The 14,501-nt window shown below is 46.0% G+C and overlaps 1 protein-coding gene across 1 annotated transcript; it reads left to right on the top strand.

Annotated features, from left to right (window-relative positions):
- The first annotated feature begins 1,779 nt into the window (after positions 1-1,779).
- On the top strand, positions 1,780-14,111 carry LOC126527481 (monoglyceride lipase-like). Its single transcript, XM_050175312.2, has 7 exons — positions 1,780-1,938; positions 3,773-3,885; positions 4,736-4,872; positions 6,291-6,401; positions 8,747-8,920; positions 10,659-10,790; positions 13,782-14,111. The coding sequence occupies exons 1-7, from the start codon at positions 1,838-1,840 to the stop codon at positions 13,968-13,970; spliced, it is 957 nt and encodes a 318-aa protein (XP_050031269.2). The 5' UTR covers positions 1,780-1,837; the 3' UTR covers positions 13,971-14,111.
- Positions 14,112-14,501: the final 390 nt, after the last annotated feature.

The raw sequence follows: 14,501 nt of genomic DNA on the forward strand, positions 1-14,501 counted from the left end.
ATGTGCATTAAAGTCCCCCACTATCAACAGTGGCTGGTTGTTTGAAATTTTGAGGGCCTTGCGAAGCAGAGCCCTGAACCTCACCTTCCTTTGCCTGGGTGAGCTGTATAAATTTAGAAGGAATAAACTAGGGTCCTTCTGTTTTCCGGTTAGAATTTCGACAAACACGTTCTCGATCTCTCTCGACTCTAAATCGTGTTCAATGGCCGCGATATTTCTTTTCACGAGCGTTGTGACCGAGGATTTCTCCCCCCTGCCACTATGAAATGCCTGATAACCTGACAGTTTTGCGGGTCCTCCAGTTTCCTGGAGGGCAATCGCCAAAGGAGTCTCATCCAATAGCGGAAGGTACTGTTGCAGAATCGACCGCTTGCGCCGGAAGCCGCGACAGTTCCACTGCCAGATTTGATTTTCATTTGCGCGCCTGGCCATTTTGCAGTTGCGTGACGATCTGCTCCATATTCTGTTGCCACCCGTTCATGGCGACCATCTCAGTCCTTAGCCTTTGGCATTCCTCGGCCTGTTTCTGAACTGCCCCGAGGACAGCTTGAATTTGGATGTTGATATGGTTCATGAATTCATTCATCTTGGCCTCTAACCTTTCCAAATTTTCGACCCTTTTCTCTATAGCCTGAATAGGGTCGGCGTCTTGAATTTTGCGTTTCGTTGGTGGCGGGAGGGACGCCTCTGTGACCATCTTATCCTCTCCTTGCGGCTGTTGACGTGCCGCTGGGGGGGTCATCTGTCTAATGGGTTGTTGCGGAGGAGGGGTTGCCTGCCTCTGTGATTTCTTTAAGTTTTGGATTTCGGACCGTTGCGAATCGACTATCCCCGTTAATTTTTCGACCATTTTCTTTAATTTCTCAATTTCCTCGTCCCGTTTATCCCTCTGATTATTTTCCTGGGAGACCTTGCTCGCAAAATTCACACCCTTACGCTCCTTGCTCCTACCTCGTCTCCATGGGTTGGCAGGGTCCCTTGAGCTGGAGCGCCCCCTGGACTGGCTCCTGGCACGGGAACCGGAGCGTCCTTTGGGTGGCGGCGATGGTCTGCTCTGATTTGCTTCCAGTTTTGGGAAAGAGTCCTCACGAAACTTGAAGTCTTTGCCCCCTTTGGGTTCGCGTTGTCGACTCTGATGTCCCCCACCAGTCGTCGTTGCTTGTGCCATCTTCTCCCACTGTCGCTTCTTAACTTCGTAGGGAGTGCGGAAGAGTTCTCGGCACTTGGGATCTCCTAGGGCGTGGTCTTTGCCGCACAGCTGGCATTTCAGCTCACACCTGTGGTCACTTGACGGGTTCTCGAGGCCGCAGCCACGGCACTTGACGTTCGTCGGGTCCGGGCACACGTCAGCGCGATGCCCGAGTCGGCCACAGGCGAAACATCCTCAGTAGGAGAGCAAAGAGCAAGAAAGCCAGTTCAGCAACACTGGATGGTAGCAATAACGAAGGCCATTCGCAAATCTTCCCAGCGCTCAGGTGGGAGAGAAACGCACCTATGACAGGTTGGGATTGGTGAATAGAAGTGAAAGAGAGGGAACTATTTGTTTCTGCTTCCTTTACCATATTGCAACGTAAGCGCAGTATTCTATAAATAAGTTGCTTCTTCCGAAATGTCTTGATTCGGAGCGTCTAGAAAAACAGATAATGCTGTTCGTCCCCACATATCAAGTAATAGAATGTTCCAAGATTTGTAGTATGACGTCACTTCATATAAATGAAGAATACAGCATAGCTCTGCTTTTCTTTAAGACCGTCGTAAGACGACGAGGAAGAAGGGCGCTTGCTTCCGTCCGTGCCGAAGAATCCACATAGACGGAAAACGAACTTGTCGACAAAAGATGTCAAACGAAAGCATTCGTGTCGACGATAGCACCTCGTTTCTGAATGAAGACGGCCACAACATCGTCTGCACGACCTGGAGAACGGATGCGGAGCCCAGGTACGTCGGCACGTACAGTAAAGCTCTTGCTGGTGTCTGGTTGGTGCATTCTGGAACACATAGCGGGAAAGCGCGAAAAAACAAGGACGAAGAAAGATACTTACACGGGACGGGCTGTACGTATATACCTGTCATCGCCCTTGTTTCTCGCGCTGGCGCGTTGAGTGTTCAAGGCATGTACACGTACAATAACGGCCTTCTGCGCACATGACGTTGATAGGATTAGCGGCCGCCGTCGTAGACCAGTGGCTACGACGTTGGGCTGCTAAGCTCGAGGTAGCGGGTTCGGTACCAGCCGCGGCGGCCGCGTTCCGATGGCGGCGGTATACAGAACGGTCGTGTGATGTGCACTAGGGGCACGTTTAAGAACTCTAGGTAACGAAAATTATTCCGGAGCCCCCTACTACGGCGTGCCTCATAATCAGATCGTGGGTTTGGTACGTAACACCCAAGATTCGTTTTTTTCCCTTTTTTTTCTGATAGAAGCAGCTGCGTACTCCTGCCGGATTCTCAGTCCGACAGAAGTATGTAGATTGTTTCCACGCGACAATAGTATGTAGTTTCCTTGTCCACGTTTTCAGAAGTGAGACTAGTGAGGCAGCTGATCGGCGTGCCCGATAAACCTTACTTCTACTCTTCTGCGATTCCTACGCATCACAACGCAAACTAAGCAAAGCAGTTCTGCCAGTACACCTTTCGTATACAGATCCTTCAAATGCACCAATCATACATGACAATTGATTTTCTATAACAGACTTTTTTTTTTCTTGAGATACACCGGATCGGCCAGTACCCCACCGTATAGCTTTACAATATACCTTGTGCTTGCTTACGTTTATGCGCGCACTCCAACGTTGAATGAAGTTTAGCTGAATTTTTTTCGATAAATGTGACGCCTTTCAAAACCTATGACGTAGGTTATTCGAAGGTCTGAAGCGATGACGTCGCTACCGGCATACAACTAGCCTTATATTCCACGGGACATCAACCTGAGAAGTTAGTGCTGATAATTTATGTGACACTTCATTTTTGGCATAACGCTGACTTATTACTCTTGTAACGCTGCTGTTCGCTATGCGGTAGAGTTATGTCAGGCGTTTCCGTAAAGCTCGATCTGCACCCGTGCTTTTCACATGACCGCCAACACCATCCTGCCGAACTAAACCCTCGATTACCCTACACCTGGCTCTACGAGTGAAACCTAAGAATAATAATCACAAAGAAAATATAAATGCTTAAGATAGAGAAAAAAAAAACAGGAAGCAGATAGCTAGACAAAAAGAAACTTTGCTCGGTGAACCCCACTGGGTGGCAGCAAAATCGAAATTGTATGGAGTAGAATGCTTAATAGAGGGAGATATGTTATTTCCTTTTGTTGGAGGATTGCCGTCACAGTTTCCCTAGGCTGCAGAGGTGCTCTCATTGGCAAGCTTGCTACAGAACTGTAGTAGGTGGTACGACATGGTTACCATATGCTGTAGCAATGACTACTCCAGGAAGACAGCTTCTGGTGGCATGTATGCATTCTCCGAGTATAGGAAATGAAGCTTAGGGGGGAAGAAAACGTTATACAACATAACAATTTCAACTGATGCACCCAAGGCTATCACTGAAATTAAAAGACAAAGATTTAAAATCAGGAATTCTTGTGATATGTTATCAACACCTTTGACGTCCCGTTTTTGGCGCAACCAGCTAAAGCCACCGTAATTGGTGCAGCAGCAACCTTTGTCAGCGTGGTACGTTGTCGTGCCATTTTTGTTGCGTTCTCGTAGGCATCGTTCACGACGGCATCAGAGGACAAGTCAGAAATTAACTATCTTGATTGTCGCAGGGCCCTGCTTTTTGTAGCACACGGATATGGCGACTACTCTCAAGACCAAGGATACAAGGCCCTCGCCTATGCCACGGTCGGACTGGGCTTCTACGTGTTTTCCCACGACCATGGCAAGTGACGTGCTGAATCGGCGTATGCCTGTGGCGTTAATGTGTAGTTTAGTGGAACAACAAAGCTTTGCAATGAGTAGCTTTTTGTTTTGAGTACACGTATAGTCGTGAGCAATCTGAGAGAGTACACGGATCTAGTTTTCAAGCAACGATTACGCATGATATGTGAATTCGAATTTCTCATCTCAAAGAGACACTAGAGTGAAACAATAATTCCAGTTTAAACTGATGACACATTCTTTCAAAATTCTAACTTTGTTAATATCGTTATAGAAGTTTGATTATTACGACAGAAAATGTAGATCAAAGTTTCATTTCTGAAAATTTGAGCAGATACTCTAGCGCTTTCTAATTCAAAATATTCTTTCTTTCTTTTTATTATTATTATTTTGTATTCGGCTTGCTGTGAGCAAGTAAACGTTCCTTAGATTTCCTAAGTTCAATTTATCGCTTTCTTGCCGTACAGTGTAGTCCAGCATTACCGATAAGAAAGGAACTGTGCCCGAGCAGACAGCGTCAAGATCTGTGACGTCATGGCGGGCCCGTGCGGGGAACGGCATCGCCACAATACCTTCGTTCTTGCATATTTTTTGCATCTCCTCAAGGTGGCCTTTTTTATACAAGGAAGATTTAATAATACAGCTCAAATGATTTTCTTTCTTTTTTAGCGTCCCTTTAATATGCGGCACGTAACTATACCCCTTCTAGCACTTAGCGGCATTGTGTACTATCATGCAGGACGTGGGTATTTACTCACTAGAGCCTCCTGAAAGCAATTTGGGGGTTATTGATACGGGGACTACTTATGCGTGCGTATATAGAGCGCCCCAGGGTAATGTCACTTTTGCAGTCGGTCACGGGAAAAGTGAGGGACCACGGGGTACAATCAGGAGTTTCGACATCTACGTTCAAGACATTCTTACCCACATCGACATGGAACAGGCCAAGTTTCCCGGAAAACCCGTCTACCTCTTCGGGCACTCCATGGTGAGTCTGGGGGGCGCGAAAATACGATGCAGAAGGGAATCTTTGCGTACAGACCTATTTTAATCGATGAGGAAGCAGGCCCACGATGGAGAAATAAAAATTAAGTAGCTTGTAGAGTGATTTGGACAAATAGCGTCCGTCATATCCCTATCAAGCTGCGTGCAAGGTAGAATACTGCTTTAGTTATGCAGTCTAACAAATAGTTAGCAAGGAAGCGAGAACAGATATTGTATTTTAAATTGAGAGGTATATAACCGACACCAGTACGGCATTTTGGCACGATGATTAGGTGCACCATTCTACGCATACCCATCAAAGTATAGTATTGTAGTGAAATATTAAGGTGTGATTATGTATTGAACGTCTTTTCTGCTCTGTGAAAACGTTCCAGACAAGTTTCCTAGCGTTTCTTCATACCGTATTTTCTCTAGTGTTCCTAAAAGATTGCTGCACTTGTTGCATTCAAAGTAACGCACTCAGCAACTACTGCACTACAGCATAGAGTCGCTCGCCTAGGCGCGAAGTTTGACATGCCGCGGTCCTAGTTGGCATGCGGCCCGGACGGCCACCCAGACGCGAGTGCATATCATGAAATACAAACAGAAATAATCGTGCTCTTCTCACGCGGATAGAAAGGCAGTGGCAACTCGGCAGTGGCTTCATGAATTACATTTCTGAATGTTCATCAGCATAATGTTCAACTTTCTTAAACCGTTGTGCATCCCTCTTTCTATGTCGCCATCATCCCTCGTCACACCATTATGTCCCCATTTTCCTCCCTCTGTGCAGAGTAGCAGGTTAGAGCGCGCTAGCTCAGGTCGAGCTCTCTGCCTTCTTTCAAATAAATTCTCTCTCTCTCTCTCTACCATCTTTGGGAGAGAGAATGTCCTAATGTAGAAAACTCATTGTTGCAAGTTAACACTTGGTGATTTTATTGTATCTTAAAGCACGTCACCATTGTCAATCGGTAATTGGCAAAAGAGTTCAGTGCATGAAGCCGCGCTACATGTGATACGAACAACCAGACACTAACCAGCAGTGATATTGACCAGCTCTAGCTCTGAACATCATGTCATCACAATGTGAACGGATCGCAGAGGTTGCTGAGCAAATATGTTCGAGTAGTAATCAAAACAACACTACTACAAGATTTCGTATAGACTCCCATAATTCAATGTTTTGCGTACGATTATTATGGAAATAAAATAAATTTATTTGGCATCTATATAGATTCGCTAAAAAAGTTATGCGGAAAGCATGCGGAATGATTCTCATGGCATATGGAACATTTCGGTAGAGAACCGCTGCTCATGCGAATAATACGGCCTCTGCATGTGCAGCCAGACATATGTGTATATTACCCGACGCGCTATGGTGCCCCGTCCTGTCCTGACACTTCGTTGTCCTCTGCTGTCCAGGGCGGCCTGCTGGTCATCCTGGCAGCTCTGCGGAGGCCTGGCGGTTTCGCGGGCATGGTTTTGATGTCACCCCTACTTGGCATAAACACGCCGTATTACACACGGTTCACGGTAAGGTTAAAAGAAGCCCACTGCGAAGCGTGAAAGTTGTGGCGCTGGTAGCGAGGCATTAAGCTCCTGGAGTCCTTTGGAAATACTGGACGGCCTCTAAGATCATCTGCTCGGATTTGTTTTCTCTTTCTCTCTCTCTCTCTCGCTCTCTGTATTGCATTCTGTAGTGACTCCAATAAGCATGCTTCACCATCGCATCCCAGTAAGCCGTTATGCCACTTTAGGGTATTGGCAGCAGCTACATGCAGTAAGCCCCTAGGAATGGCCAGCTGTCCTTATCGAGTTTATAACATACAGTAATGCGTGCCCAGCGATGGCAACTCTGGTGTCCGATTAGCTCTTAAAGAAAGATCTCAGTGCCCTTCCGCTCTGTGAAGAAGAATGACCAGCGAAGCTATGTGCTCCCCTTAATGGCGAACTGCACCTCCGCCGCGGGTCGGCCCGGGATTGCTCTATCTCCGGGATCGGCCCACGTATATGGAGTTTGTTTGCTTACTACGCCAACAACAACACGAAAATTTCCTTGGACTGTAGAGGTATACAGCTTCGCTGTAATATAGTCAAACATCTAATAGTTGTGGCGCCGAGTTTTACGTTTAACCGTTTAGTTTGTAAGCCAGTGGCCAGGCATCTGCCCGTTTACATGTAATGGGATAGGTGCATACTTCCAGCACACCACTGACTTCCTACGCGCTGCATGTGGCATGCAGACACGGAAGATATCAAACATTGCCACATTATACGCAACATTTTGTTGCAGAAGATGGTGTGCTTTCATGTCAAACAGGGGAGGGTTGCGTAAATCAAAGCGCTTTTTTCTTGTTATTATCATTAATTTCATTTTTTAATACGCAAGCTGCTTACATTTCTGGCTGATGAAAACCAGCCACATTAAAACAAAGCAAACGATTCGCAAGAGGTCGGCAACTTGAATTATTTCAAGATGGTGAACAATGACTAGCGTCCCGGGTGAGATTTCCCTTGTTCATTACGAATAGCAAAAGATCGAGCAAGAACACTGGCCAGAATCAGGCGGACATGGGCCACGCATCGAGGTGCCTCGAGGCGCTTGTAAAGGAAAGCAATCGATTTTCTTTCGAAGACTAAAACAAGGTTAACCCCAACAAAAGACGATGGGCGAAGAGTAAGAAACAGGACAGAGCGTCCGTCGTCTTTCTTTGCTCTGACCTTTGCCTTAGCGTTCGCAAATGCACCAACTAGCGTAGTTCTCTACATTAACGTAGTTTTCGTTGTGACGTCACTTCATATATGTGGTATTTAAGAGGAAGCTTTAGCTCGGGCCCAACTCCAACGCGGCCTATTCAAATACACGTAAAAACGCAAAAACGTTTTTCTGAGATAACCCCTGGACCGATTTTAATGAAATTTGTTGCATTTGAGAGAGAAAGTTAAATTCTAGTGACTGTTGGAAGCGGAATTTTTATTTAGGGCTTGAGATTTGTTAAAAGGATTTTCAAAAATTCAGACATTTGAAAAAAGTAGAAGCACGAAGTTTACAAGCTAATAGCTCTGCATCAAGAACAGATATCGCTATTCTGTAAACGGCATCCATTAGATCATTCAAAGCGGACAAATTTTATATGTCAGTTTACATCTTACGTGAATTTGTTACGTTGTTTACGAAGGTTCTGCAAAAGTTGTAATTACACATTACTCCATTTTTTGAGGTTCATGTGTAACATATCAATTTTGTCCGCTTTAGATGTGCTATCAGGTACAATTCACAGAATTGCGATGTCATTTTTCTTGCTGAGTTACGGAGTTGTAAACTTGATAGTTTCGTTTTCTGAAAATTTTCGATTTTTGCCAAATTTTTATAAAACTTTGACGACCTAAATTGAAAATTCAAAACCAACAGTCACTAGACTTTAAGCTTTTCTTTTAAATGCAGCGAACCCGGTCAAATTTGTTGCAGTAGTTGCCGAGAAAAATGAATTCTCCTTTTACATGTATTTAGATAGGAGCACCCGAGCTAAAGCTTCCTCTTAACTTGACTAGTCATCCATGCGGCAGAGATGGCGTTGTTGCGCATGCGCGGAACATCATGGTAGGCGATGCCCCTCCTTATAGTTAATGTCACTTGTAAGTTTGCACCCGTCTCGTGTCCATCTTACAGTGTTTTGTGTTTCTGCGCGCTCTGTCGATCGCTATTCGTAACGAATCTGTACCACGAAATCACGATTTTTGTTCTGTCACCTTGTAGTCCATCTGTCAGTAAGCCCCTCCCGGTATTTCCGCTATCCCTGTAAACGCACCTGAAGGCATTTCCACTCTTTAAACGTTACCGAAACTATCGCTTCCTCTTTGCACGGTTTGGCGACCAGACGTACTTGGCTCGCCTGCTGGTCTGCATCGTGCCTTGCCTCCCCACGGCCATGGCGAGTGTCGACCAGAGCTGCAGAGACGCCGCTGTCGTGAACCGCATGAACAACGACCCGCTGTACTACGTCGGAAGCGTCTGCCTCCGATGGGTGGTCGCCATGGTAGACGCGATAGAGGTAAGCAACCAAGTCGCTGCGCAAATTAGCATACACGCCAAGTTCAAGTAACCACTATATATGACAGGTTCAATCAAGTGCCAACATGGAATGCACAGTACGGGGTCAAACAAAAAGGCAGGGCTGATACCCATTGACATGAACTCGGTTTCATCTCAACGCAGGAAGCAACACAATGTGAGAAACACGCAAGTTTACCGGCTTGGGCTTGGCTTCACTGGACAGCAACGACAGGTTGTCTTCTGTGTAGCCAGTAACCGTCTGAAATTCGAATCAACTTTGAAATGTTTGCTGCAATCCAGTCAGAAATTTCTCACTCATTCGCAGAAACGTTTCTGGCGACGTCATTACTGGGACGTGCTATAGTCAGCCGCTTTAGGCAAATCAGTTGGTGGAAGGGCTATCGTTTCTATAATTCAAACCTACTGGTTGTTGAGAAGCTTCCAACGCTCATGACTACAACCAGTATATGAGAGACGGCGCAGCGGGGCAGGCTCCAGAATAATTTTAACTGCCTCAATTTCATTAACAGATGCATATATCTAAGTACAGGAACGCATTTACATTTCTCTTGCATGACTGGGGTTGACACGTCTGGAAATCAAAATAACGACTCAGAGCATCGCAGGGAAACGCCTTGCACTTGGTTTCACGAATGCACCTTAACTTAAGGTCCATGCTTGATTTTGTGAAGGTAACGCCTAGCGTGAATGCGCCCAAGGAAAGGTAATGAGAATCTAGGGCACGTTCACGACAGGCGTTATCTTGATGAAGCCAAGCATGTGAAGGCGCGTTTCTGAACGCGGTAATTAGTCACTGACACACCGCAGCGAGCCATAGTGCAAAATTTATTTGCCGGCCTAAAACGGTCCAGGCTGATCGTTACCATTCGCCGAACAATTTCCCTCGCCCAACAAGTTTGTTTATAGCGATTGAAAACAGTAGTTTCTGCAATTGCAAAGTGGAGCAAATAATAATTTAAATGTTACAGAAGCACGCTTCGTATGAGCAGTTGATTACCGTGAAGTGTGAAAGCTTTTACAATCTTTTACATTTCAATTCTCCCCCAACAATCATCGTCGGCAATATTGCGTATACCCGCATCCTTCATAACTCTGTGCTCGCTCGACACTTTCTTGTCAGGAGCGTTATGTCACCCTGATATGTGTTTGCCGTTCGTGACCTAAATGTACCGGTGGCGAAGCGTTAACGAAAGAAATCGCACGCAAGATTGATGGCTGTTACTGTTGGGAGACAAGGGCGATATTTTGGAGGCATCACTTTCGGAGATTCTCGCGAGATGATTTCGCGAGACTAGCACCGGATGTGTGCGGCGTCTACGAATCACAGAATGCAGGTACTGCGCCCAATGTGCTAAGACAGCGTGTCAAAGGAACGCTGTCGCTTGTAGACGCCGACGCACGCGGCGCTCGTCTCGTAAGATCTCGCGAGAGCGTAGGTATCTCCTGAAGAGATCACCTGGGAATACCAATCCAAAATAAGCCCTTGGTGCAAATTTGTTGCAAGAAGGGGTGCAAGCTTTTCTTAGCTTGTGTGTCTAACATGTACACTTCACGCGCATCACAGCCGGCACGACGTCCCCATATCGGACCGGTTAACGGTTGTGCCGTCAGGTAAAATAATAGCCAATGTGTTGGAGCTTTTATACACACTGCCTAGGCCTAATTATGAGCCTTCTTCAGGTCTTTATGTTACTTCCGTGTTCGATCTTTCCCAGGCCGCCCATGCACACGTCAGTGCCGTAGAACTGCCGTTCCTTATATTGTACGGAACAGGAGACAAGGTATGCGACCCTCAAGCGTCGAGGGACTTCTTCGAAAAGGCCTCGAGTAAGGACAAGAACCAGAAAGTGAGCAATCTTGTACCCACACTCACCTAGATGCTAATCACCATATTCCATAAAACCGCCCTTATGGCCGTACGATAACGTGCGGGACTTTACACGAACGGCAGAGCTTGGCTGATTCTCTGGTAAACACTCGCGTACCGACCGCTAAGTGAAACGCCCTATACTGAGACCGGGGTCAGGCTCGAGGTCCAGATTCAGAGCCGTCCTAGCATTGTTGTGCGGCTCGGGATAGCGCAATCGATGAATTTATCTCTCTAGTGACTGCGTTTATTCACGCCCTGTGTACTCAGCGTCATTTCCTTCTGGGGCTTATTGCATCCCTTTTCATTTATCCTGACGCGAAGTAGCAGGCTAGAGCAATCTGCCTGAGGCCGACCTCTCTGCCGTGTTCTTTAATGTAAGTTTTCTTTCAATGAAATGGACAAGATACGATTATATCCGATTATTGGGTGGGAAGGTCATGGAGCATGCATGCATATGACTCCTGCATCAGAAGGACCCCAGATGTGAATAATTCACCTTGTTTCCGACAGCCCGAACCACGACCTAGAATGGATTTGCTCTGTTACAGGTGCACGAAGTGACAGCTGCAGCTACTGAACAGTGAAACAGCGACATTCAAATGAAACAAATCTTGAGCTTTTGATACGCTAAATATGAGGTTTGGTTGTATATGACTGGGGTTGCTTGGTCACATTGCAATAAAGCTGCTTAGCACAGTCATTCACTGGGACCTGCTTAGTCCCACAAGTATGGCTAGTAGTACAGGTTGGCAAAGTTACATGGTGTCAGATAAACAGAGCAAAACAGACGGTGACTAAGAAAAGAAGTGGACGTAGCCGGCTTTTTTTTTTTTTTTTTTTTTCAGGAGCGCACATGTGTAATATACACGTCTTATTCGTGCGAATCCACATAGGCCAATCGAAACCCCCCTACCCTCAAAAAAACTAAAATTATTACAGAAATAACTCTCTAAGCTATACCATTGTAATGTCTTAATCAATATTTCTTAATAATAATCTTAATCAATAGAGAAAGCAATGTGACGTGGGCCGTTCGGCGGTGCTGTTCTTCATCGTCAGGTAGATGACCCAAATGAAGTAGACATTCCTCTCCTGACGAGGAGCAGTGTGTTTTGTTGCCTAATAACAGCCAAATTGGTTCCCTTTGTGAACGTTCCCTTTGTATCGCATCTTGCAATTGTAAACACGAATACGGTCATAATGAAGTAACATTGACTCACCAGGCACTCCTACACTACGATCTGTTCCCAGGAATCTGAAAATCTTCTTGAAAGTCTATCGCAGTTAACTCAGTTTCATCGAGTAGTGCGGGTGGGGGACTCTTGGTAAATTACTAACTGGAACGCAAACTTATCTTCTATCAAATTTGGCGGAGGGATATCCCGAACTCGACAAGTCCTAGTAGTGGATTTCTGCGAAGCAGATGGGGCTTCACTTAGGCCCAGCTTTATTTCCGGAATCGAAAGATGCGCCCTAATACTTGACTTGGAGCGCGAAAAAACGCGAGGACAGAGGAAAGGAACACCAGACAGGACGAGCGCAAAGTTCAAACAGTTTGAAGTTTGCGCTCGCCCTGTCTGATGTTGCTTTCCTCTATCCTCGTTTTCTTTTTTGTTATTTTTTGCGCTCCAAGTCAAGTATACAGTCTCACAAACTCGCCCATATTTCAGCTCTTATATGCATCCTAACGTTAATTATTTAAAGGCCAATAGGAAAAAATTGATCAATTTGCTATATGAACCTGGACATTTGTAGTGAAACTCTGCCTTTTTGAGATATCCCAGCTGAAGAGGCAGAATTGTGATACATGCCACGGAAAATGTTTTTCATTGTGCGTGAGTTGTAACATAAGTAGGTAGTTTTATGAATACGGGACTCAATGTTAAGGTGCGCTATCACCTGCGCATAGCAGAGAACACCAAAACATTAAACAACAACGAAGGTGTACAAAACTAGTTCGCTTTTTTACGTACCCAAAATGGCTTAGGGATGCTGTTCCGAAAACTCTGTAACATTAGGGGTGCGCAAATAGTGGTTGTTCAGACGAATTGAATACGAATCGTTTCGTTAGAAACGAAACGAATCGAATTGAATACCGTATAGTTTTCGGACAATTTTAATATAATGAACAGCCGCTATCCCAAATAACATAAAACGGTGCTCGCATCCTGGTATTACATGAGCTAGCAAGTTCCTGTCATTACATAGTAGGTCATGTGGCGTTGTTCATTAAAAGCACGAATAGAGCATTAGGAGTAAACGAGTTGTTTCGTCGCATGCACAGGACTTTTCAGAGAACCTGAGGAGGAGGAAGAGGAGGAGGAGGAGGAGGAGGAGGAGGAGGAGGAACTTTATTATTGCAGAAACCGTTGCGCGGTTTATTCCTGTGTGGTTCCCTCTGACAGGGCTCCACTGGCGATCGCGGCTCGCCGGGCCTGGTCGAATGGTCGCTGTATAGACTGCAAAGTATGGCTACCTGAGCAACGTAGCCTGCTCTACTACGGAAGTTCTCGTGTTCTAGGTTTTCACTGGCGCTCGTGGTAAAAATCCACCGCACTTTTGTTCCAATTTCCAATTTAATTGTGAGCCGTTGACGTTTTGAAATATTCGAAAAGTATTCGAAAAATATTCGTTTTTACGAATAGCAACTATTCGAATCGAATACTGAACCGAAGAAGGCACTGTTAGATTCGTCATTCGAAAGTTTCGGATTATCACAAACCGCTACCTAAAGACCAAAGTTTAATTCACCCATTCATACTGCTCTGGGCCTATCAAAACCCTAAAACTTGATGCATTCGTGGTAAGCGGTAGTCGAGAACCGTAAATAACGTATTGCTCAGACCCATCCTATGTTGTTCTCCAAACCATTTTTGCATCAGTTGTCGTTTCTCTGGCAACTACACAATTTCATTTCATCCCCATCGCAGATAGCGCCTCTTCCCACAATCACACTCTCTCATCGCAGGTATACGAGGACGCATACCACAGCCTGCTGGAGGAGCCGGATGGCGTCGGCCAGCAAGTCCTCAAAGATATCATCGACTGGTTTTGCGCCAGACTGCCTCCTCGAATGTCGACCTCGAGTCAACCAGGCACGTCCGGCCAACAGGACAGCACAATGCAAGTGGCAAAGTCCATGACGTCCAATCCGTGAACGGCGTGCTTTGTTTCATTTTTGATGGTTCCTAAACTTTTACTTCTGCGCTCACTCGTAAGCTTGTTGCGAACGACTACATGCGGAATTAGCGACTGTATTGCAACGTATTAAATGTAAAGTTTCTATGTTCACAAAGGGGCTGCATCGGTCTATTGCTGCATTCTTGAGCGAGCTTCCTCCTCCCCTTGCTTTCTGGTGTCCTACGGCCGCTGCAGCAATGTGGATTGCTACACTTTGCCGGCCGGCTGCACAACCGGTAATGCGCCGTCTCGCATCGTCGCGTTGCTGCTTTTGCGGTTCGGCGTCTTCGGCTCGTTTCAGACGCTGAGCTGCGGCTTCGCGCGCTCTCATAGCGGGGCCAGACTCGCGCCAACGACGTTTCTCTTCGAGGTTACGTTGTGTACTTTCAGCAGGGAATTGAAACCTATGCTGTTCTGTGCATTGTATGTGTGATTTCAATGAATCTATGCACTGTTCGCTTCACTTTGGTGAGCGCTTGTAGCCTCGGCCTTACAGGGGTATGAGCCG

Source organism: Dermacentor andersoni, chromosome 9, assembly GCF_023375885.2.
Source record: "Dermacentor andersoni chromosome 9, qqDerAnde1_hic_scaffold, whole genome shotgun sequence".
In the NCBI taxonomy this organism is placed as follows: Eukaryota; Metazoa; Arthropoda; class Arachnida; order Ixodida; family Ixodidae; genus Dermacentor; species Dermacentor andersoni.

Coding starts and splice junctions, on each gene's coding strand:
- LOC126527481 (XM_050175312.2), top strand. CDS start 1,838: ATGTCAAACGAAAGCATTCGTGTCGACGATAGCACCTCGTTTCTGAAT. Junction 4,873..6,290: donor ACCTCTTCGGGCACTCCATG/GTGAGTCTGGGG, acceptor TCTGCTGTCCAG/GGCGGCCTGCTGGTCATCCT. Junction 8,921..10,658: donor CCATGGTAGACGCGATAGAG/GTAAGCAACCAA, acceptor GATCTTTCCCAG/GCCGCCCATGCACACGTCAG.